The sequence below is a fragment of the Polistes canadensis genome, unplaced genomic scaffold (assembly GCF_001313835.1).
Source record: "Polistes canadensis isolate GaletaPanama2010 unplaced genomic scaffold, ASM131383v1 scaffold_12, whole genome shotgun sequence".
Taxonomy (NCBI): domain Eukaryota; kingdom Metazoa; phylum Arthropoda; class Insecta; order Hymenoptera; family Vespidae; genus Polistes; species Polistes canadensis.
The window spans coordinates 1,098,223-1,118,430 of NW_014569559.1; the positions used below are offsets into that span (position 1 = coordinate 1,098,223).

Here is a 20,208-nt window from a genome sequence, read left to right on the forward strand (position 1 = left end):
GCATTTTTGTAATAAGATAAATATTTTTATCAAATTTGTTTGACATGCAAAAATATAAGTTCTTCTTGATTATATAGATTCATATTATTTTGTTTTAAAAGTTACACAATATCTTACATACTATATTACTCATTTATTATAATAAAACAATCTAATTGTTACAATACATATAAATATACTTTAATTTTTAAGATTTAATTCAATCATTTTTAATATGTTTTCGAAAACGTTCATTTTGTATTTTTCGTTTATTAAAAAATATTATAATTTTATATAAAAGTCGAAGTATAAAAGAAATATTTCAATTACATATTCTCATTGTTTAAAATAATTGTGTAATAAAACTAATTATTAACAAAATGAATATGTATAAAGTAAGGGAAAAAATAAAATGTATATTATCGTATACACTTAGTATGGATTTTCTATAAATGCATAATTCATGAGTCTTATTATTATTATTAAAGTATAGTCACACACAGTTATTATTGTATTATTATTATGAAAAATGTGGTTATACTTGTATGGCAAGTAAATCTGTTTCGCTGAATCAAAAATATAAGCGAAGTTAAAAAATATAAATTTGATTTATATTTTGATAATATCAAATCGTCATATATATATGTATCGAGTAATAATATTTTTCAATCAATTGGAAAATTTGGAAATACAATCCTTACTACAAAATAGTTTATCCTCTTTTACTGCCATTCTACTGTTCAGTAAATATTTTTTACACATGTAACAACAAAAACACATTTCTGTCGCGTGAAAGTTTAAATTCTTTATAGCGACGCCTTGTTGATCAGCTGCGATTACCGCGTTACACGCATTACAAGTTTTCGCGTACGTGTTCTGATAACAAGGAAGGCACAAAGGATGATCATTTTCAGATATATATTGTCGGCCAGCTAATGGAATGTCGCAATCCCAGCAACAAAAGTGTTTTACGTGATAATTGTGTCCTTCGGCAACTGTATATTCTCGTACAAAAATTAACTGCAAAAGAAATACATTAAATTATATAGTATAAATTAAATAATATAACATTTCTCTTATATATAATTGACTTACCTCGTCGCAGGCAAAGCATCTTGGAATTCCTAATAAAGCTGCTAAATCTCTACCACAATATAACTTATTCTTATAATAGAAATATACAAGATCGACGAGTAATTCATCACACACGGAACAAACGAAGCATCCCGGATGCCATATTATATTTTTAGCTTTATCTACAGTTATAACTACATCCCCAACATTAATTTCTTTTTTACACTTCTCACAATTTTGCGGTTTTGTCGTTTCAACGGTTAAACTTTTAACAGCTCCATTAAGAGCATCAATATCTGGTGGACTCTCCGTAGATTGGTTTACTTTACAATTCACTTCGTATGGGAATACCTGATTGTGTAAATTTTCTGAGTAAGAAATAACTGGTTGGACATTTTTAATGCCGCTTAATTTACCTTTTACACAATTTGTATTTTCAATATCAGATGGTGATGTAGATGATTCAGATTTTGTAAGCACTTCTTTATGATTCGTATCATATTTTTCTGGTGAATTTATAGATGATATTGGAATATTTTCAAGCGAATCCGCATTGTGTACTTGCGATGGTTGTAAAATAGCGTTACATGGTTTATTTTTTGGATGCATAGTGTTTGCTTTATTATGAATAAAATTAGGTGCAATATTACCGGCAGAAGTAGATTGAATCACTTCCGATAAAGGTTTAGATACACGTTTTTCCGCTGTTATGGGCTTAGCTCCAAGTTGCTGATCATTTTTGTTCGTATCTGCTATTTTAGACGTAGATCCAATCGGTAAAAGATTTTGTTGAGAGTCCACAATGCCAGCCTTGTCCACCCCTTTATTATGTGGGAAACTTCGTGCATGATTACCTTGTGAATTATCTTGCATACTATATTTGCTATTAAGTTTATCGCGTATAAACATTAACTCATCCTTATCCAAAGTACTACTGACAATATCATGCACATTTATTGCACTCGGTGGAAGTAATGCGTTTGCTAGAATATTATCTGCAACTTCTTGAAGATTCATTTCTTGACTTTCATCGGATTTTGATAATTCAATATTAAGTGGTTCTGTTTGAAGATCAACGTTATTTCTATGAGTTAGATTTTTTTGCTCTGTATGTTTAAGTTTTTTGTCATGATTTGTCGTAGGTACAGAACATGAGTTGATTTCTGCGTGTTTACAATAAAGAGGTTCGCAATATTCATGTTGACAAATTGTAGGTAGTTCTGAGTTAGCATCGTAAGTGGGTATAGAAGAATTCACCAATTTATGAAACGAGCCTGGATTAGAATATTTATTATCTGTAAGAAGTATGATAAAATTATGGCAAAATTTAGGACAATATTCATATCTGTTCAATTGAAAAAAATAATGTAATATTTTAATTACCAGAAATGTTTCTTTCATTATCTTTTGTTTCCGCATTAACTTTTGCATCTGGTCTATTCTCGTAAGGTGTTTTTAAATATGGAATATTTTTTGCAAAGCTGCTTGGTGTTCGAAGTTGTGGTATGGTCACAGATATTTGTGATTTATGCTGTGAGTGGAGACGTTGCATATCTGTAGCATTAGCTGGTGTCATTAATGATCGATCGAATGGACGTGCACCTAGCATCTATTATAAAAAAGAAACAAGTTTATAAAAATAATATGAATATTATACATACATATATAGTATACATACAAATAATAGAACACATACCTTTATTACTTTACCCTGTCCAACATATTTCTTCAAATTCTCCACATAATTTTCTAATTCTTTTTTCTCCACTTCGCTAAGTTCATCACATGCCTTATGATCGATATCATGTAATGGCAATTGTTTTTGTAATAATTGTTTCCTTAATATTGCACCATTTGATCCCGAAATAGGTAATTTTTCAATGGGTAAAGCATTCATATAATCTGTTGCAAGTTCCTTAGTTGTGTCTGGTGGTATCCAGTCGAATTTGATTTCGCTGTTAGCTTGCTTTTTATTGGATATAGCCAATACTGAAATGTAATTATGATTTAGTATAGTAGTATATTAAATTATATAGTATTAACCCTTCGCACTATAATAATGTGTGAGACTCATGATTGTATGCTTAGCGGTTCAAACATGAAAAACATTAGAAGTATAAAATATAGCACTGAATATGACACGCAGCTCAGCATGTTAAATCATAGCACAAAAGGGTTAATAATAATAAAAATAAAATAAATAATGCGATAGTATTTACACATAGGTTTTCTTTTCGACTTTCCAGACGGACCAAATAATAAATCGAATTGTGGAAAATCATCATTGACAACATCATGATCATCTCTGCTACATTTACAAATTTTACATGTCTTTCGCCAAAAGTGTAAATCTAAACCGGGACACAAAGCATTACATATCATGCATGGTGCTCCTGCTCCAGCTTCATGCGCTAAACGGGGCTAATTTAAGGAAAATAATAAATAAATAAATACAAAGTTAACCAAAAAAATAAAGGAAGGAAATAAAATACGTACTATGATATTAAACTAATATAATTGATAACAAGAAAAATAATGTATAACTAGTAAACAATTGTATAACTAAGTTACATGTAAAAAATAAATTGATAAAGCCAGCTTGATGGATTTTTTATACTAAAAATGAAATTTATCTATACTAAATATTACATGTAATAATTGTTAATACAACCTTTCTCTTTCTATTTTCTAATTCCAAAAGCCACTGTGGACGATCACCTGTTTGTTCCATGTTCTTTTGTTTAAAAATTCAATTATTCTTAATTAATAATTATTATCACACATTTATTGCCATGAAAAGAATAAATGATCGAGATATAATTAAATCACTATATAGATATATTTTTATTCTTATTAGAATTATTAAATTTTATGCAATAATTTCTATGGCAGAGATAAGAATGTTTGACAGCAATCTTGTATGACGCATAATGCACATATATAATAATGCATTCATTACAGGACTCTGCGCATGGGTTTCTGCGCATGGGCTTCTGCGCATTCTTATAAATATACTTAATACTCACATTTTTTACACATTTTTATCGTTGTTCACACATCATTTAATGGTTACTGCACATATTTGAATAATTTAATAATTCATTTATATAAAATTTAATAAATAAGAATAAAAAAACTTCTAAAAACGATGATATTTGTTTTCTAGCATAACTATAACAAATAGCTGATATTCTCGCGCGCAACAGTCACGGGCTGTTGCAATATGATTGGTTACTTAATTTGTCCGCCAATAATGCACTATTTTTAAATTTTATTTTCACAGAGTGCAATATTGTATTCAAAATTATATTATAACATACGATTGATATTATAATTATTATATCATTATAGTTATGGAGAATAATTAATATATTAAAAAGAACAAATTATAAAAATAATGTTTTATTATAAAAACAACATTTTATTTAACAAATGCAGTATTTTTTTGGTTATAAATAAGAGCAAGCTCAAAGACAGTGGTTGATTTTTCTTATGATTTTTTGTATAAATCTGGTAAATACCTGAGAAATTAATTACGATCTATGTAAATTATTATGAATTTTTTCTTCCAAATTTTTATTTTTTGAATCCTTTTGCTGTGATTATCTAAATGACGTTTATATTCTATAAATTTTTTTAAAAAATACTTAATATTTATTTACCAGGATCTAAAAAAGACAAAATATATGAGAAACATCTAAATTAATTTGTTAATTAAATATTTATGAGATAATTAATTACCCGTAGACAGGCGAAGGATCAGGTTGCGACCAGGATGGTTCGTAATCTAAATGAGCCGATTTGTAAACTGTCGCTGGTTTTTCGATAATTCTTGAAATGTAAACTGGTTTTTCAACATATTCTACATATTTAACAGCTGGTGGTGGTGGTGGTGGTGGTACATATATACGATGAACTTCAGGAGCACTGTAGTATCCAAGTTTGTAACTGGAAATAAAAAGTAATTGTAAGAAATAATAAAGAAAAAAAAAAAGAAAGAGGAAATGAAAAAAACTCTACTACGAGTGTTATACCCTTTAGCAACACCCAAACCAAATCCCAAAATTCCAGCGCCTAATAATTTCTTTTTTAAGAAAAGTGTCCTTTTCGTTCTTATATGTTCTTCAGCACCATTATTGAACTCGTTTGTTGTATCGAGGGTTTTTAATGTATCTGCTTGATGATCGTATTGGTTATTATCAATTTCGGTAGCAATGCATAATGCAACGCAACTGCATACCGCTAGGACGATGAAAATAGTGTATTGTTGCATCTATGATATCAAAAAAATAACGTTAAATTTATATGTAGAATTTTTGTCTAATGTCTTAAAAACAAAAAGAATGATGAAGTGAAATTTGCCTAATTACAAAATCACGTATCTTTTACTTACCTTTAGCTTTGCTACTGTACACTTCTGGATAAGAAAAAGTACTGTGACTGACAACGAGCGGATGCGTGATTTTATAGTCAACCTACCTCCTGGTTAGCAAAGACACAAGTATATTTTACAGTCCAAACACGAACGATCGTATCGTTGGGCATTTCTTCGATGTTTTGGACTTTCTGTCTCAATATATCGATAAGATCTTATTCTATATTGTTATCTTAAAATCTCAATTGAATTAATAGAAAATTAATAAAAAAAAAACAATAGATAAAGGATCTCATTTGATTACAAGTCATGTTGCAGGATTTAATTAACAAATTTAACTTCAAATTTGAACCGCTAAATTCAAAGATTGAACTCATTCAAACAAATTTTTCTTTTCTTTACTATAAAGTAATTTCTTGTTAATTAATTTCTATAATTGCATCCCTAATTCGTTCTACCATAATATCAAGTGTAACTACCTCAGTTACATGAATTTGTTGTTTTAGTTTCTTCCATAAATCAAAATCTAGTCGGACAGGATCGTTCATAACGTGTATACGAAAAAACCTCAGACACCCTGTACAATAAAAAAAAACTATAAAATATAATAAAATTTTTAAGAATTCCTTTCTTTTCTTTTTTTTTTCTTTTTTGGGTAGAACCTTGTTTAACTTTCAAATGTAGGCTATTGTTCCAACCCATTAGTGAAATTTCCGTGTAAGCTTACGAAATCTGAGTGGACATCAGACACTTTCTATATCGGTCATCGTTTTCGTTTTCACAGTGTGTACTCACACACATCATTAAGTAAGTTGACGTATTTTCCATCTCATCGATATACTATAACACTTTCTTGTCTCGCACCTTCGATTAGTTAACTTTTTTATTCGCATTGTTCCCTTACACAGTTACATACACATATATATAATAGTATATAAAAACAAGTATGGTTCAATAAAAAGGTTCATTAGGATTCCGTTCTTGTAATTGAAGACATATACACAACGTCCGATCGAACGTGCTTTGGATGATCTTTTTTATTTATTTCTATAAACTAAATTCACGGTTAGATAACGCATACGAAATCGTATTTATCATGTAAGAAAGAAGAAGCATAGTAGGGAATAAAAATCAACCGGTCAAATTTTGTTTTTACTTCGATACGAATTTGAGAGTTTAATTTTGTGTTTAAATTTAATTTTTACTTCGAATTATTTTGATGTACTTCCTTAAAGAGAAAAGAAACATGGGATTGTGATCGGATATCGAAATCGGCATATAAAATTGGCGTCACGTAAAATTAACGAATTGCTTCGATTACAGCACATAACAATGCTGTAATAATGTAAATGTCGATCGATGATATCAATATCATTTTAGAACCTATTATTTTTCAAAATGATTAACTTATTTATTCTAACGATCCAGGATATTTATTTTGATTTATTTTTTCTTCTATAATGATAAATGAATCGGTGATTATAAAAATATAGTTTTCATTATTAATTCATAATTTTATACTAGCATGTTTTTTGATCACACGCTATTTTTCTAATTATTAAAGTACATATTAAAGAATATTATTAATATTATTAATTATATAAAATTTGTGTACGTCTCTAACGTGAAACGAAGCACTAATACTTATTCGTATACTTTTATTTCAAAATTCGAATAAAAGGATAAGATTTTCAATTTATCTTTTTGTTTCAATACTGCATTCTCTGTAACATAAATATGTGTATATGAATAATACGAAAAATAATGAAAAGATAAAAAGGGAAGTATACTTACAAGGTATATCAAAATTATCGCCAATAACCATGAGAATGATATTTCACATAAGATGGTTGAGCATAATAATGGCTTACAGTTGGGTATTCATATCCATGTCCATATCCACCACCATATCCACCACCATATCCACCACCATATCCACCACCGTAACCAAATCCACCACCGTAACCAAATCCACCACCATAACCAAATCCACCTCCGTAACCATATCCCCCGCCATGTCCACCATAGCCATAACCACGTCCCAAACTAAAAAAGAAATTATGCAAATATTGTCAATAATGTTTTACTAATGATATTATTTTTCTATAAAAATCTAATTAATATATTTTAATTGAATTACCTAGATTTGTATAAACCAGCCCCAAGTAATGCTTTAGCACCTAGGATACCACCTCCAACTAAAAGGGCTTTTTTAGCAAAAAGAGCACCACCCCCAATTAGGGCAGCTTTTCCTAAAAGTAAAGTCCTCTTGTCTCGTATTTTATTTTCCTCGTTTGATTCCAATGATAAATCCGATAAATTTTGTGTGGTGTCTGACTCTGCATAAGCCACCGTCAGAAATGTAATTAATGCCAATAAGTAATGGAGCTTCATCTATATTGAGAAAAGAAAATTCATTTTTCTCGATATTCTCTCTCTCTCTTTCACTTACTTTCTCTTTCCTTTTCTTCCTTGTATATATATATTTTAAAATAATAATATTATATGGATAGCTTCTTATGCAAGTGGCGGAAGTCCATTTTCGAATAAAAGTTTGACAAAACATATAATTTTCAATAATTATAAATAAAAAATTGAAAAAAATATTACGTAATGTTAATCTTGTTAAAAAATGAACTTACACTATTTTCACAACAAACGATCCAATTACAATATTGTAAAATAATGTAATACACAGTATATGTACAATGAAACGCACTGATTTCTACTTTTTATAGCACAATTTTTAATCGTAGATAATTCATATTATTTTGTATAATATAGAGAAAAAAAAGATGGATCACTATAGAACATAAATTAGAATGTTTCCTTACGAACCTTATTTGATTGTGTCCTGATCTTAAGTTAAAACTGACGTACCCTTTCTTAGATCGAGTTTCCAGAGTTTTTATAGCATAAGATCAAGGAAGATCCCCCTTCCATCACAATATCTTGACTACAAAGTGAAATATTTAAGATCATTCTACCAATAGTTTTCTTTCAAAGTAACCACTACTGACGTTACATATGTGAATATTCGTGTTTCTCGTATAAAATACAAATTTATCTTTCATTCTCATCTTTCCGGTTTTCTTCACCACGTCGCACCTTACCAAGAATGACATTGAACTCGACTGGTGACTTCGCAAGAATGTTTTTATTTGAAAAACGATGAGTTCCTTGTCATTTTACGCAATCCTCTTAAAAAGAACCTTCTAACTAACCATCGACCTTCGTATTCCTAATTCTAACGCATTCCTTTTATACTTAGCTTTTGTAATTATAAATTATCCATGATATTTTGACGACCATCGAAGTTATCCAACGATTATTAACTGACCATTTCATTTTACATTTACAAATGAAAATCTTATTTTTCTAATGATTACAAATAGACAAATTAATTATGCATTCATACTTCAAAGAAAAATAATTTTATTATTCAATTTATAACTATTCGCGTAACACAACATCTTTTCTATTAATATTAAAAATGATTGGAACGACTTTTTTCAAATCATCAATCCTATTTTTGGACAGCTATAATTTCTTTTTTTTTTCGTGATAATGATAAGTTTTTTTTTATTTTTGTCTTTCTTAATAATTAACATTAAACGAGGTCGTTTTAATCTAAACGATTGTGAAAGATCAAGTATTCTTGTTCAAATAATATCAGCAAACAATTAAGTAAATGTGTGTAGCTCTTTTCGTGGAATAACATCAATAGGATACATTCATCATTTTTTTTTAAATTAAAATTTCAATATAAAATCATTAATTTTATTGTAATTTAAAAATGAACACGATATAGTAAACAAAAAAACAAATGTATGTAATAAATTAATATAACAACATCGAATAAAAATGTCATGTAACCTTTTACAGATGCAATTAAGTTTAGCGAAACCATTAACAGATTATTGGAATTCCCTGGGAATCTTTATAATAATTGGAAATATCATTAACATACGGTATTTCATTGATGGTTTTATTCAAATTGCTTGAGGCTACACGATTCTTGCCGTCTGTTAAGATTTTTTTTTTCTAAGAGGATACACCCAGCGTTTTTTTCTTTTTAATATCTATCTGCATATATTCGTCTGACGAGGATATTAAAAACGTAAGATAAATTGTTTAATAACTCTATAAAAGTTATTTTCCTTAATTTTTTTTAAATTTCTTTTACTTTTTCTATTTGGAACAAAATATTAAAAGTAGAACGACTATATGTTACAACCCAATATACAGTTATAAAAATAAAATTAATATATTTTTATATTTTTTTTTATGTATTATATTTGTATGTGTTCGTGTGTTTGCAAGTAATTAATAATAATATTATTTATTAAAAGAATATGCCACCGAAAAGAGGAAGAAAATTACGATGGGCAACAGCCATGACGAAAGAAGAAAAACGAAAAGAGGCATTGGAAAGACAATTAACGTTAAAAAGACAACATTTAAATCGTGAAATCGAAATGGGTGCATTGAATACAATAAAGTATCGTCAATCATGGCGAGAATTAATGATGCGTGCAAAAATGCCGATTATTAAAGAAGATATCGAGACTGCGTGGCGTACATTTGATCGAATAATCGATAATAAAGATCACAGGTATATTCTTTTATAAACAATTATGATAATGATCAACGATAACGATGATTTATAAGAGAGGAATTAAATTATTGTGTTCAATATAGTATTCAAATTTTAATAAATTCTTTCGACGAAGCTAAGGAACAACACGAAATATTGAAAAATGCTCACAGCGCTATAATCGATCGTTTATTTAATATTTATAATATGAGAACTAGTATTATTTCAATGATTTACGAATCCAAAATTAATGAAACTCTAAACGAAGCTGACATAGAAAATATTGCATTTAAAAAAAAAAGAAATGAAGATTTGTCACAGTTGCAATCTATTATTCGTTTTATGCAAGAACAATTGGATAATTTGCTTAGTAACACTAAAAGCAAAACTATGAGTAAGCCTAATCATACTAATAAGTATTTAAAAAATATTATAAAGAGAGGATCTCGAATATTTGTAATATATTTTAAATTATATTATCAAATTTAATATAAATATGTTGGGTCGTCTAAAATTAAATAGACTTCGTATGAATACATTCGACATCCGCTTAACAATGAATATAAATTATTTACTCGCATAATCTGTCAGCTATATCGTTTTAATTTAAATCATTTTTCAAGGTAAGATCGATTCTTTCGTTGGTGATAAAACTAATATGAGAAGATTAGCAGCTTCCAAGAGAGAGAATCAGCTAAATGAAATTTCAACGGATCTTCGAAAAACCATTGCTACATATCATAGAAGTATAATACATAGGGCATTCTAAAAGTTGCTTTATGGATTTGAAAAATTATTAATTAATTTATTAGCTAATAAATTACGGTTTTCTCGGTAAAACAACTTTTGGAGCATCCTCCACTTTAAATTATATTCTTTGTAATCTGCGAAATTTTGTTATATAAATAGGATTTTTTTAGATACAAAAAATCGAAGAAAAATTTACGATGCCGCTAAAGAAAAAGATGAGAAAAATCAACAGATTATAACTCAGCAATATGTGCGTATTTCTGTTCTATCTGAAACAATTAGTAAATTTCGCGATAAAGTTGCTACTCATAAAGCTAATGTTAACAAGGATTTCAAAGAAATTATGGACGAACAACATTTCTTTTATAATTCTTATTGGATTATGAAAAATCGTCTTATTTCTGGCAAGTATATTTGTTCATATAAACATGATAAATAGTTTTTTTATTTATTTTAAACTATTCACTAAATTCTAATTTGTGTTTTTTAATGTTTCAACAATTACAGAGCAGAAAGAAGATAGAATTCAATTAACAACAACAACGATCGAATATAAGTTAACTAAAAATTATTTAGAAAGATTACTTAAAAAAGTAGAAAGTTTATTAAGTCTTCTTTTAATTTGTCACAAGTATGAAACCCTCGATGAAAATATTTATTCTTATACTAGTTATAAGGAATCGAGTCCTAAAAAGATTTCAACTTTGTTCGAGTTGCAAGGAAGTGCGGAGGTAGGATGATACAATTTTGAATGAACATAATCGATTATTTCTTTTTCTTTTTCAATTTTTTTTGACAAATTTTTATGAAAAAAATGTATATATTACTAACAAATATACCGTACAAATACAGATTATAAATAACTTCCAAGATTTAACCAATTTTTGGCGTCGAATCGGTGCAGTGAGAATTACTATTAAAGAATTAACATTAGAAAAAGAAAATCAACGAAAAGAAATTATTATATTGAGAAAAATAATCAAAGATTATTTATCGCACGAAAAGAAAACAAATTTAAATTCATAATATAAATGTACAATAATAAAATAATAAAATTATTATCAAAATAATACAGCAGCACGTTGATAGTTGCATATAACATAATTAATTATCGTGAACAAATAAATTATTTCTATACTTCAATACTGTTATAAAAATTGTGAATAAAAATTTTCGACTTTGATATCGCATAATTTCGTTCATTAGTTTGTTACAATAAATGCAATACATATATTTATATTTATTTATAATTATATATCTAAATTTAAATTTTATTTATGAAGTCTTTATGTACAAATTAATACGTAGAAAAACTAGAACATTCTAAAGTAATGTATTTGAGAATTATATAGTATTGCATATATTTTTTTTCAATATGTTTATTAAATTATATAGTTAAAACGATATTCGATAAGTATATCACTTTTGCATCAACATTGAATTAGCGACGTTACACTTTCGACCTATAAAAATGAATGTTCGTTTTTGAGTAACTGTGCATATTTTTAAATACACACATACTTCCCTTTTTTCAATAACGTACATGTTTATAACTTTCATTATTATAAAATGCACTTGTAGTAATAATAATATTATCACTTGAGCGTGCTAAAGGAACCTCCGTTTATAATTCAATGATTTATGATTTGTGTTTATGGGCAATGTTCGATAACAATTTGTTACCGGCAAGGAATGTAACAACACCAAGTCCCAGAAGATAACGCAATGTTACGAACATGTTCAATTTTAACCAGAATACTCCAAACAGTATGAAAATACCTACGAAAATGAAAAATATATATTAAATATTAACAAAACAATTATTTGTTACACTTAATGTAGTATAATTATTTAAAAATATTTATGTTGAGAATAATCGGGCTACAAATATAGTTAAAAATGTACTATATTTGAGAAAAATTCACAGTTTTCTTTCTGCTCAATTGAAAACAAGTCAATATAGAAAAATATAGCCTGTCAAGCATTGAGCATAATAATAAAATTACTGTAAAATCTTAATATTATATTATACTTGGAAGAGTGATCTAAAAGCTTACCTCCTAATCCAAGATGGAATGTTACAGCACTGAGAGATAAAGGAAAATTAGATATATTGACGCCAAGTTTTGCCCACAAAATAATAAGTAAAAGGGCAGGTGCTAAGCATAGGCCAGTAAATAAATTTGATACGAAAGCTGGTGGCCTCTTCTCCGGTTCACGGAACATGTGCTAGAAATTTAGAAAAAAAAAGAACAATCAATTTTTTTAATATCATGAAAATATATGCGCATATTTAATATAAATTTGTTATTCAAAGTTTATTATATAAATCCAAATATAAAATTAATTTGGAAATCTAGATAAAATTGCTTTGAAGTAATTTATTCTACCAATGTTAAAGAAGTGATTAGAATAATTAAAAATATTCGATCACCAACGAGCATTGGCTATTATATGTTTATTCCATTGATTATTAATAATTACCTTTATTTCTGGTTTGGTTGTATATATATCTGCTTTCTGTTTGAAAAAAGCATTCTTATCGCTCGATTCAGCAGTAACAGCATCAGGGAATTTCAAATTTACCATAGCAATAGTCCATTCAAAAGAATTACTTAATACAGAATCACCGATAACTAAAGCTATTTTATAATCCCCGCTGCGATACGCAAAGTTTATCGCTGTTGCTGCTAGAGGCTAAAAATATAATTGATAAATTAGCACATATCATCAGAATTTGTAAAATAATCGTACAATTATAAATTTAATGTTTAGTGAACTTACCATATCAAATTTATAAATATTAGCATTATCTGGCTCAGCTACAAATGTTATTTCATTTTCATTGTTAATATTAGTAGTAGAAGTAGATGATAAACGGATAAATGCTTGGTGAACGCGCATTGGTTTTTTATTAGCTGAATCTTTCAATAAAAATCTAACAACTAATTTTTGTTGGGAATCTGCCTCTATCTTCTGACTTAGTTTTTCAGGATATGTTACTCTGTAAATTTGTATGAAACATTTTTAATTATAAAAACTGGATAAAATCAGTACGAATTTTTTACGATTTTTATAAGACTTAAATATACCTTGTTAATTTTGGTTGCGTAGTTTGATCAGCATCGCCTGTTCCTATTTCTAAATAATCAACTACTACTTCGGAAAGAACTTTGACCTTAACGATGTTGGTTACAGATGCTGCTGAGACTGATATTTTATAAAATCCACGTTCTGGCTTAGCTTTCATTAAATTCATCGTAAACAATGTTCTATTAAGAGACAGAAAATTATTAAATATATTGAATATGCGTATTCCAAAAATACTTTTTGTTTTTAAATATATATAATTAAAAATATTTGTAAATACAAAATTGTTTGTTGAAATTCTATACCTTTCTTACATTGAAAAAAGGTTTAAGGGTTAATTCAACAATTACTATACCCCAAGGTATAGCTGATGTCAATCTCTTATAATTGAATCAGTAAAGTATTGGGGACGAATAATATTGGGAATTTTAATCCTAATGAACTTACTTATCTGTTGTTGAAGGCTGTAATATTTCTTTATTGAGGATAGCAGTATCATCATCCAATTTAGTAACATAATTTGTGATAACTTTAGGTACTGTTGCCAACGGTTTACCAAAAATATCGCAAACTTTAACAGTAACAAGTGGTTGTTTGTTTGAAACAATGACTCCTTCTTCGGGTAAGGTAATACATACTAATGTTTCATGTTCGTACGCTGCCAATGTATTCAGTGCTGAAAGAAGACTTACAACGCCCTTAGGAGTTTGTACGGATCGTCTCGACAAAAGATAATTAGTTAGTTTGACAATTTGCTGAGACGTCAGGAGTGGTTTCTTTTTTAACGAATTACTAAGCTTGAAGATACCATTTACGAGGAAGCCTAAAAATAATTTGTTAATATTAATATATAAATTATAGTTTGATATATAAATAACACAAAATATATTATTTACGACTTACTTGTTATAGACAGACCACCTTCGAATTGCAAGAACTGTCCATTTACTTCATCAGCTTGTATGATAGCATCTTCGATACGATGCAAAGCAAATGTACCAAAGGACCCAAGATCAGAAGCAATGTGGAAGGTATATCCAAGACTAAATACAAAATACTCTGTATCATACTTGGATTTACGTATAACATTGGCGTAGAATAACTATGTTATACAATTGGTATAATAAATTGCTAATACTTTTCACGCTGGTCCATACTTCACATGCCAATATTAACATTTACAACAATTAAATCGCAAGACTTTATTAACTAACACTTACTTCCACAGACTGTCGTCTTTTCTGAAAGCCAATGTCTTAGCTAATTTTTCAGATTTCTCTGTAGTTAATTTTTGTGATAAGAGTGTTAATGTATTTACAGCATAATATAATTCAGCAAACGTAGAAGATGTATCTTTGTCTATAGTATTCATCAAAACCTATATTAGAACAAACAAAAAATTCTTATGATAAATATTTATCATTCATATAATTTCAATAATTTATATTGGATAAATATAATATTTTCAGTTAAATAAAATTTGTCTTCAATGTTCTTGCAGTAGAACGAAAGTTTAAAAGCATCATTAAATGTTAGATAATTTTTTACTTTAGCTCATAACGATAAAAAGTCTCCATAAGTCTAATATCTCCACAACGGAATCTTTACATCGTTAAAAGTTAAATAACAGATCTTTTATTGCTAAAATATGATTTTGTGAATGGAAGTACCTTTGTAATCGCAGGTATTGGTAAATCTTGGCATGTATTAATAACTTTCCATGCTGATACGATATAAAAGGCTGTTTCAGGTACAACATTGTTACCATCCCCAATGGATTTTAACAGATAATTACAAATTTTCTGTAATATATATGTAAAATTATAAATTGATGAATGTGAAAGAAAATACATAACTTAACTTTTAATGTTCAATATTAATATCAGGAAGACTAATCAAAGAATCAATGAAATTCAATATTTGCATTTCTCATCATATATTAATATAAAAATAATGAAATGAAATCAATGATCATTTAATACCAAAAATACCTACTTCTTTATTAGGTATAGTTTCATGAAGAAGTTGATATCCGTACAAACTATAATATGTCGAAGCTGGATCTTGCAGATTCAAACCAGGATCGATGACGTGTTTTAAACGAATTTTATCATTTTCTGATAAGTAAGAAATAACTGATGGTACGTTTTCTCCTACCGTGTATGTTGCAGATAAAATTGATACCATCAACAAAAGTAATATAGCTATAAATAGAGAAGAAAAATATTAACTAATTTTATCATCGCGTGTTGTTCTTTTTATAATAATTTTTAGCAAATCAAAGTAAGAATATACAAACAGATAAATATATACAAAAAAATTTATAGAAAAATTTCAATCAAAATTATACGAAATTATCCTCAAACTTAGGCGTGCACGATTTTCACGAAAAGACTTAAATATTTATAACAATATATTATCGTACAATCGTATATGCGTATACATCGATTACTATTTAAAATGGTTAATAAAAAAAAAATTAATACGGATATATTATTAATAGAAAAAAATCGGTTAATTTTATCGTAGATAAAACATTACTCACCCGCCATTATGGCAGTATATATGGTATAGTGCACTAGCACACCGGCCACGCTGGCTAACGATCACCTCCTTCTCAAATCTCGAAAGAAAATGGCTCTTTCCGGCTCCTGCTCGAGTACACGTGTCTTCGTTACACTCGATACGTTCCTATCTAGAGGGCGCTACAAAATACTTTCTGATTGGTTGATCGAATTATTTTGGAAGTGAATACAATCAATAGGATAACTCCATTAACATTAAACGGAAGTTCGATACAAAATAACTAATTGATCTTTTGAACCAATCAACGATCAGTTATTGCAATAGAAATAACTTCGAGTTATTTAATCGAATTCCATTGGTCGACTTTCTAGAGTTTTACATTTGTAGTTCATATTGTTATACACACACACTGATTGGGTGTAATTTATTATATATTTTTAACAAAAACTATATAAATAAAAAGATTATATTTATTCTTTAGTTATTGAAAAAAAATAAAAAACGTATTAAGATAGATAAATTATTATATTTTTTTAAGGATTTAAGTCTTACGCCTATTTTTTCACTAGATGGGTTAGTCACGTAATTCTAGTAATATTAATTCGATCGTATCATATCAGCGTGCATTTAAAAGATGATATTTCATAGATTAATTTTTTAAAAACTGACGATATTTATTCACTGTACAGTTGGCGTTTTTAAAATGAGTGAAAATAAGAAATTTTTTGACTATCTCGTGTTTTTTTATTATATTTTTTATTATATATTTGACATAAAAATATAAATTTTAAATATATGTAATGTAAAAATATATATTTATTTAATTTATGAATATATATTCGTAAAAATATCGTCTGATAAATTCATAGAAAATCTTCCCGCCACTTTCTCTTCTCGGAGATTGAGATCATCTAAAATTCTAAAATTATTTAATGATTATATATTATTATTATATTACAATTAATTGTTATCACAGATATTATATATTATTCGTAAATATTGTTATACTTCTCTGTTAATTTAATAAGAAATATTTTTGCATTATTATTAAATAACATAGGCTTGTATGCTAGCTTGATTTGCGGGGTAGTCCTATGTCATCGTATAGTTCCCAAACCTATAAATACTGCATTGCTTGTATGCATTTGTTTCTTTTTTCTTTATCAGTATTGCGTAATATTTACAAAATTACTTACAATGTAACTCTTTTTTAACTTACAATTAGTCGAGTAATACTTACATGAAATAGAGGTTATTTCAGTCATCTTCAGTCATTAATGTTTTAAATGCACATCGAAGAATTTTTTCTTTATGCTTCTTTTTTCTTAATTTCATCCTAAATGCTAAGATATTTCATTAAAATATACAAATTTAATAAACTATAAACAATATTGTCAAATATCTTTCAAAAGTCAGAATTTTGTATTCAATTTACGATTAAAAAATTCTATCGTATTTCAGACTGAAATTTTTAAAGCCATATTTTTTTGTTAATTTTTTAATTACTTAATTATTTGTAAAAATTCATTTTTTATTTTAATTATTCCATGTTTCATATATTAGATGTAAATAATATAAAGTGCTAATTTGAAAATGCAAAGAATATGAATTATAAAGAAATATATTTTACCATCTTGCTATACAATTAGAAAACATGGTAGTAGGATTTATATTTTCTTTTGTTTTTTGTGTTACAAAAGATAGAAGAGCTTTCTAATCAAACCTTTTTCGTGTCTTCGGTATTTCCCTTCAAGATCCATTTTCCAGTTTTGTTCCCAGGTATACAGAACTACACAATTGAGTGCACAATATTGGGACTCAATACATTGTTGGAGATATCACAACTAACTATACTTTTTTATAGTATTTAAAAACTTTTTTTCAAACTAGAATGAGACCCGGATTTATAACTGAGTTTAATACGTCTGCTTGTTTTTTTGTTTATAGATATTGTATCATCACGTGTCACAGAAAACACAAATCACAAATTATTATTTTTTTTATTATTATTATTATTATTATTATTATTATTACTGATAACGTGAAAACTATATTATAAGGAAAATATGATTGATTTTCTTCATCTTTTAAATAGAGAAATTATTTTATAAAAGCCACAAGCACTACAAATTTGCAATCTATCATATACTTTTCGGATATCTTTGATATTGTCATTCAGTAAGGAACAAATCACAACACCATTATTCACTATTAACTTCACTTTTAGATAAAGAAAAAGAAATGAAATAAATTTCGCGTGAAAAACTAAAAAAAAAAAATATATATATACATATATACATATATATCTATATATATTGCATTCCAACTTAATTTTTTACACACAAGCAGGCATTTTTCATTTGAAAGATTGCATTGACGTCTTCTGAATAATTGCTCTCCATTTTAATGTTCCATTTATCTTTCTCTCTCTCTCTCTCACACTCTCTCTCTCTCTCTCTCTCTCTCTCTTTATTTCTTACAAAAAAAAATAAATAAAACAAAAAATTAAAACAATTAAAAAAAAAAAAAAAAAGAAAAGAAAACCTATTCCTGCAAAATTTATCTACTTGAATAAATTTGTCTAGAAAACTCAATTTGAAATGAAAGTAACACTGTTATTTACGATATTGTACGAAGATTTTTGACTTTGGTATGTATGGATAACGGTATCAAGAAAAGCAACACATACTTTTATTTTTGTCTGCATAAATGTCATCTATTTTTTTTGTTCGATCACCAGGTGTACTTATAACCACTGCACCTTTCAAATGTATTTGAGTATGGTCGAGATGATGCATATCATCATTTTTGAAATATTCAATTATTGATTTCAGAAATGATAATTCGCGTCATCTTTTCCATACTCAAAGACAAAACACAAACACTTTTTTTTTTATACATCACTGTACACATTTTTCAAAGCTTTTTTTTTTTCTTTTCTTTTTTCTTTCCTTTACTTTTCTTTTTTTTTAACTACCACCAAACACTGTCCTTTAGATAATATATCCTCACTTAATATGAACTTTTGTAATCAATTCGACGATACACAGATGTTACCAACTTTTCTTAACGCAGATTAAAGCATATTCCGTCTCTTCCTCACTATCATCACTCTCAGACACTCTCTTTGATAACTCATGAAACTATGCACAAAATATTTACTGCACAATCACTTATAAGTGGTATTAAATCACTCAAAAGAATCTACAGATTATAAATGAAAAATCAAGTTCATGGAAATGTAAGCTAAAATCATAATACTATGAATCGATGATATTCCTTATCTAACACATTTTTTTTTCAAAACCAGGCCTTTCACATTTTTTCTCTATATGAATGTATAGCTTATGCATTTTTTATAAGAGAGATGGAAAAATTCTTTTTTCGAATTTATTAATGTGGCTGTTAAAAATGCAGCAATATGTGTCCGGTTAAGTGTCATTTTAATTTTTTTTTCCATCAAATATGTATTTGACTGTTGTATCAAAATGATTTTTTTGGAGTAAGCAATATTATTATTGCAATATGAATAATCCATCAAACAAAAATATAATACTTATATCATTAGGCTCAGAGAGTAAGAAGCTACATTATTTCTTCTGTTTATAATTAAGATAAGATATATCTGCATTCTATTGTCTCAATGACATTTAAAGTCAATTCCTGTTAAATATAAATGTATTTTTAATAAGAATTTTTTTTATATATAAATATGGAAGTCACTGTGTTCTTATTTTTTCGTGTGGATAATATTAAAAAGAATGATAAAATTATATGCTATAAATGTGAAAGATCTGTGTACAGTAATGTCATTATC

At 27.5% G+C, this 20,208-nt stretch overlaps 5 protein-coding genes across 8 annotated transcripts; 1 reads left to right on the top strand and 4 right to left on the bottom strand.

Annotated features, from left to right (window-relative positions):
- Nucleotides 1-69: 69 nt before the first annotated feature.
- Nucleotides 70-3,967, bottom strand: LOC106793243. 2 transcript variants are annotated; one of them, XM_014760024.1, is made up of 6 exons: nucleotides 3,725-3,967; nucleotides 3,273-3,474; nucleotides 2,750-3,042; nucleotides 2,437-2,662; nucleotides 1,075-2,348; nucleotides 70-999 (listed from the first exon to the last, which is right to left on the bottom strand). In XM_014760024.1, the coding sequence occupies exons 1-6, from the start codon at nucleotides 3,782-3,784 to the stop codon at nucleotides 649-651; spliced, it is 2,406 nt and encodes an 801-aa protein (XP_014615510.1). In that variant the 5' UTR covers nucleotides 3,785-3,967; the 3' UTR covers nucleotides 70-648. The 2 variants fall into 2 exon arrangements, with proteins under 2 accessions (XP_014615510.1, XP_014615511.1); XM_014760025.1 differs by lacking the exon at nucleotides 3,273-3,474 and having other exon boundaries at nucleotides 3,725-3,835.
- Nucleotides 3,968-4,442: 475 nt separating this feature from the next.
- On the bottom strand, nucleotides 4,443-5,508 carry LOC106793166. Its single transcript, XM_014759854.1, has 4 exons — nucleotides 5,447-5,508; nucleotides 5,088-5,326; nucleotides 4,795-5,001; nucleotides 4,443-4,721 (listed from the first exon to the last, which is right to left on the bottom strand). The coding sequence occupies exons 2-4, from the start codon at nucleotides 5,324-5,326 to the stop codon at nucleotides 4,712-4,714; spliced, it is 456 nt and encodes a 151-aa protein (XP_014615340.1). The 5' UTR covers nucleotides 5,447-5,508; the 3' UTR covers nucleotides 4,443-4,711.
- Nucleotides 5,509-6,941: 1,433 nt separating this feature from the next.
- Nucleotides 6,942-8,768, bottom strand: LOC106793165 (acanthoscurrin-2-like). 2 transcript variants are annotated; one of them, XM_014759852.1, is made up of 5 exons: nucleotides 8,542-8,767; nucleotides 8,267-8,384; nucleotides 7,569-7,822; nucleotides 7,223-7,474; nucleotides 6,942-7,152 (listed from the first exon to the last, which is right to left on the bottom strand). In XM_014759852.1, the coding sequence occupies exons 3-4, from the start codon at nucleotides 7,820-7,822 to the stop codon at nucleotides 7,237-7,239; spliced, it is 492 nt and encodes a 163-aa protein (XP_014615338.1). In that variant the 5' UTR covers nucleotides 8,267-8,384; nucleotides 8,542-8,767; the 3' UTR covers nucleotides 6,942-7,152; nucleotides 7,223-7,236. The 2 variants fall into 2 exon arrangements, with proteins under 2 accessions (XP_014615338.1, XP_014615339.1); XM_014759853.1 differs by having other exon boundaries at nucleotides 8,309-8,768.
- Nucleotides 8,769-9,783: 1,015 nt separating this feature from the next.
- Nucleotides 9,784-11,699, top strand: LOC106793163 (coiled-coil domain-containing protein 65-like). The gene is made up of 4 exons (XM_014759850.1): nucleotides 9,784-10,043; nucleotides 10,244-10,481; nucleotides 10,939-11,179; nucleotides 11,283-11,699. Exons 1-4 carry the CDS (start codon nucleotides 9,784-9,786, stop codon nucleotides 11,513-11,515), a joined length of 972 nt encoding a protein of 323 aa, XP_014615336.1. The 3' UTR covers nucleotides 11,516-11,699.
- A 259-nt stretch (nucleotides 11,700-11,958) lies between these two features.
- On the bottom strand, nucleotides 11,959-16,570 carry LOC106793270 (dolichyl-diphosphooligosaccharide--protein glycosyltransferase subunit 2). Of its 2 annotated transcripts, XR_001382395.1 has the most exons (12): nucleotides 16,411-16,570; nucleotides 15,861-16,069; nucleotides 15,536-15,667; nucleotides 15,086-15,243; nucleotides 14,769-14,908; nucleotides 14,313-14,688; nucleotides 13,868-14,047; nucleotides 13,560-13,779; nucleotides 13,260-13,472; nucleotides 12,833-13,004; nucleotides 12,319-12,554; nucleotides 11,959-12,238 (listed from the first exon to the last, which is right to left on the bottom strand). XR_001382395.1 is itself a non-coding variant. In XM_014760072.1 (11 exons), the coding sequence occupies exons 1-11, from the start codon at nucleotides 16,415-16,417 to the stop codon at nucleotides 12,415-12,417; spliced, it is 1,947 nt and encodes a 648-aa protein (XP_014615558.1). In that variant the 5' UTR covers nucleotides 16,418-16,570; the 3' UTR covers nucleotides 11,959-12,414. The 2 variants fall into 2 exon arrangements, 1 of the variants encoding a protein (XP_014615558.1); XM_014760072.1 differs by having other exon boundaries at nucleotides 11,959-12,554.
- Between the last annotated feature and the right edge of the window lie 3,638 nt (nucleotides 16,571-20,208).

Excerpts from the sequence above, each read along its gene's own strand:
- LOC106793163 (XM_014759850.1), top strand. The coding sequence starts at position 9,784 with ATGCCACCGAAAAGAGGAAGAAAATTACGATGGGCAACAGCCATGACG. Across the intron at positions 10,044-10,243 it reads ATCGATAATAAAGATCACAG|TATTATTTCAATGATTTACG; the intron begins GTATATTCTTTT and ends TATGAGAACTAG. Across the intron at positions 11,180-11,282 it reads GAAAAATCGTCTTATTTCTG|AGCAGAAAGAAGATAGAATT; the intron begins GCAAGTATATTT and ends CAACAATTACAG.
- LOC106793243 (XM_014760024.1), bottom strand. The coding sequence starts at position 3,784 with ATGGAACAAACAGGTGATCGTCCACAGTGGCTTTTGGAATTAGAAAAT. Across the intron at positions 2,349-2,436 it reads TAATGAAAGAAACATTTCTG|ATAATAAATATTCTAATCCA; the intron begins GTAATTAAAATA and ends TACTTCTTACAG. Across the intron at positions 1,000-1,074 it reads GATGCTTTGCCTGCGACGAG|TTAATTTTTGTACGAGAATA; the intron begins GTAAGTCAATTA and ends TTTCTTTTGCAG.
- LOC106793165 (XM_014759853.1), bottom strand. The coding sequence starts at position 7,822 with ATGAAGCTCCATTACTTATTGGCATTAATTACATTTCTGACGGTGGCT. Across the intron at positions 7,475-7,568 it reads GCTGGTTTATACAAATCTAG|TTTGGGACGTGGTTATGGCT; the intron begins GTAATTCAATTA and ends TTTCTTTTTTAG.
- LOC106793166 (XM_014759854.1), bottom strand. The coding sequence starts at position 5,326 with ATGCAACAATACACTATTTTCATCGTCCTAGCGGTATGCAGTTGCGTT. Across the intron at positions 5,002-5,087 it reads GGTTTGGGTGTTGCTAAAGG|TTACAAACTTGGATACTACA; the intron begins GTATAACACTCG and ends TTTTATTTCCAG.
- LOC106793270 (XM_014760072.1), bottom strand. Across the intron at positions 14,689-14,768 it reads AGGTGGTCTGTCTATAACAA|GCTTCCTCGTAAATGGTATC; the intron begins GTAAGTCGTAAA and ends AATTATTTTTAG. Across the intron at positions 13,473-13,559 it reads ATATTTATAAATTTGATATG|CCTCTAGCAGCAACAGCGAT; the intron begins GTAAGTTCACTA and ends TTATATTTTTAG.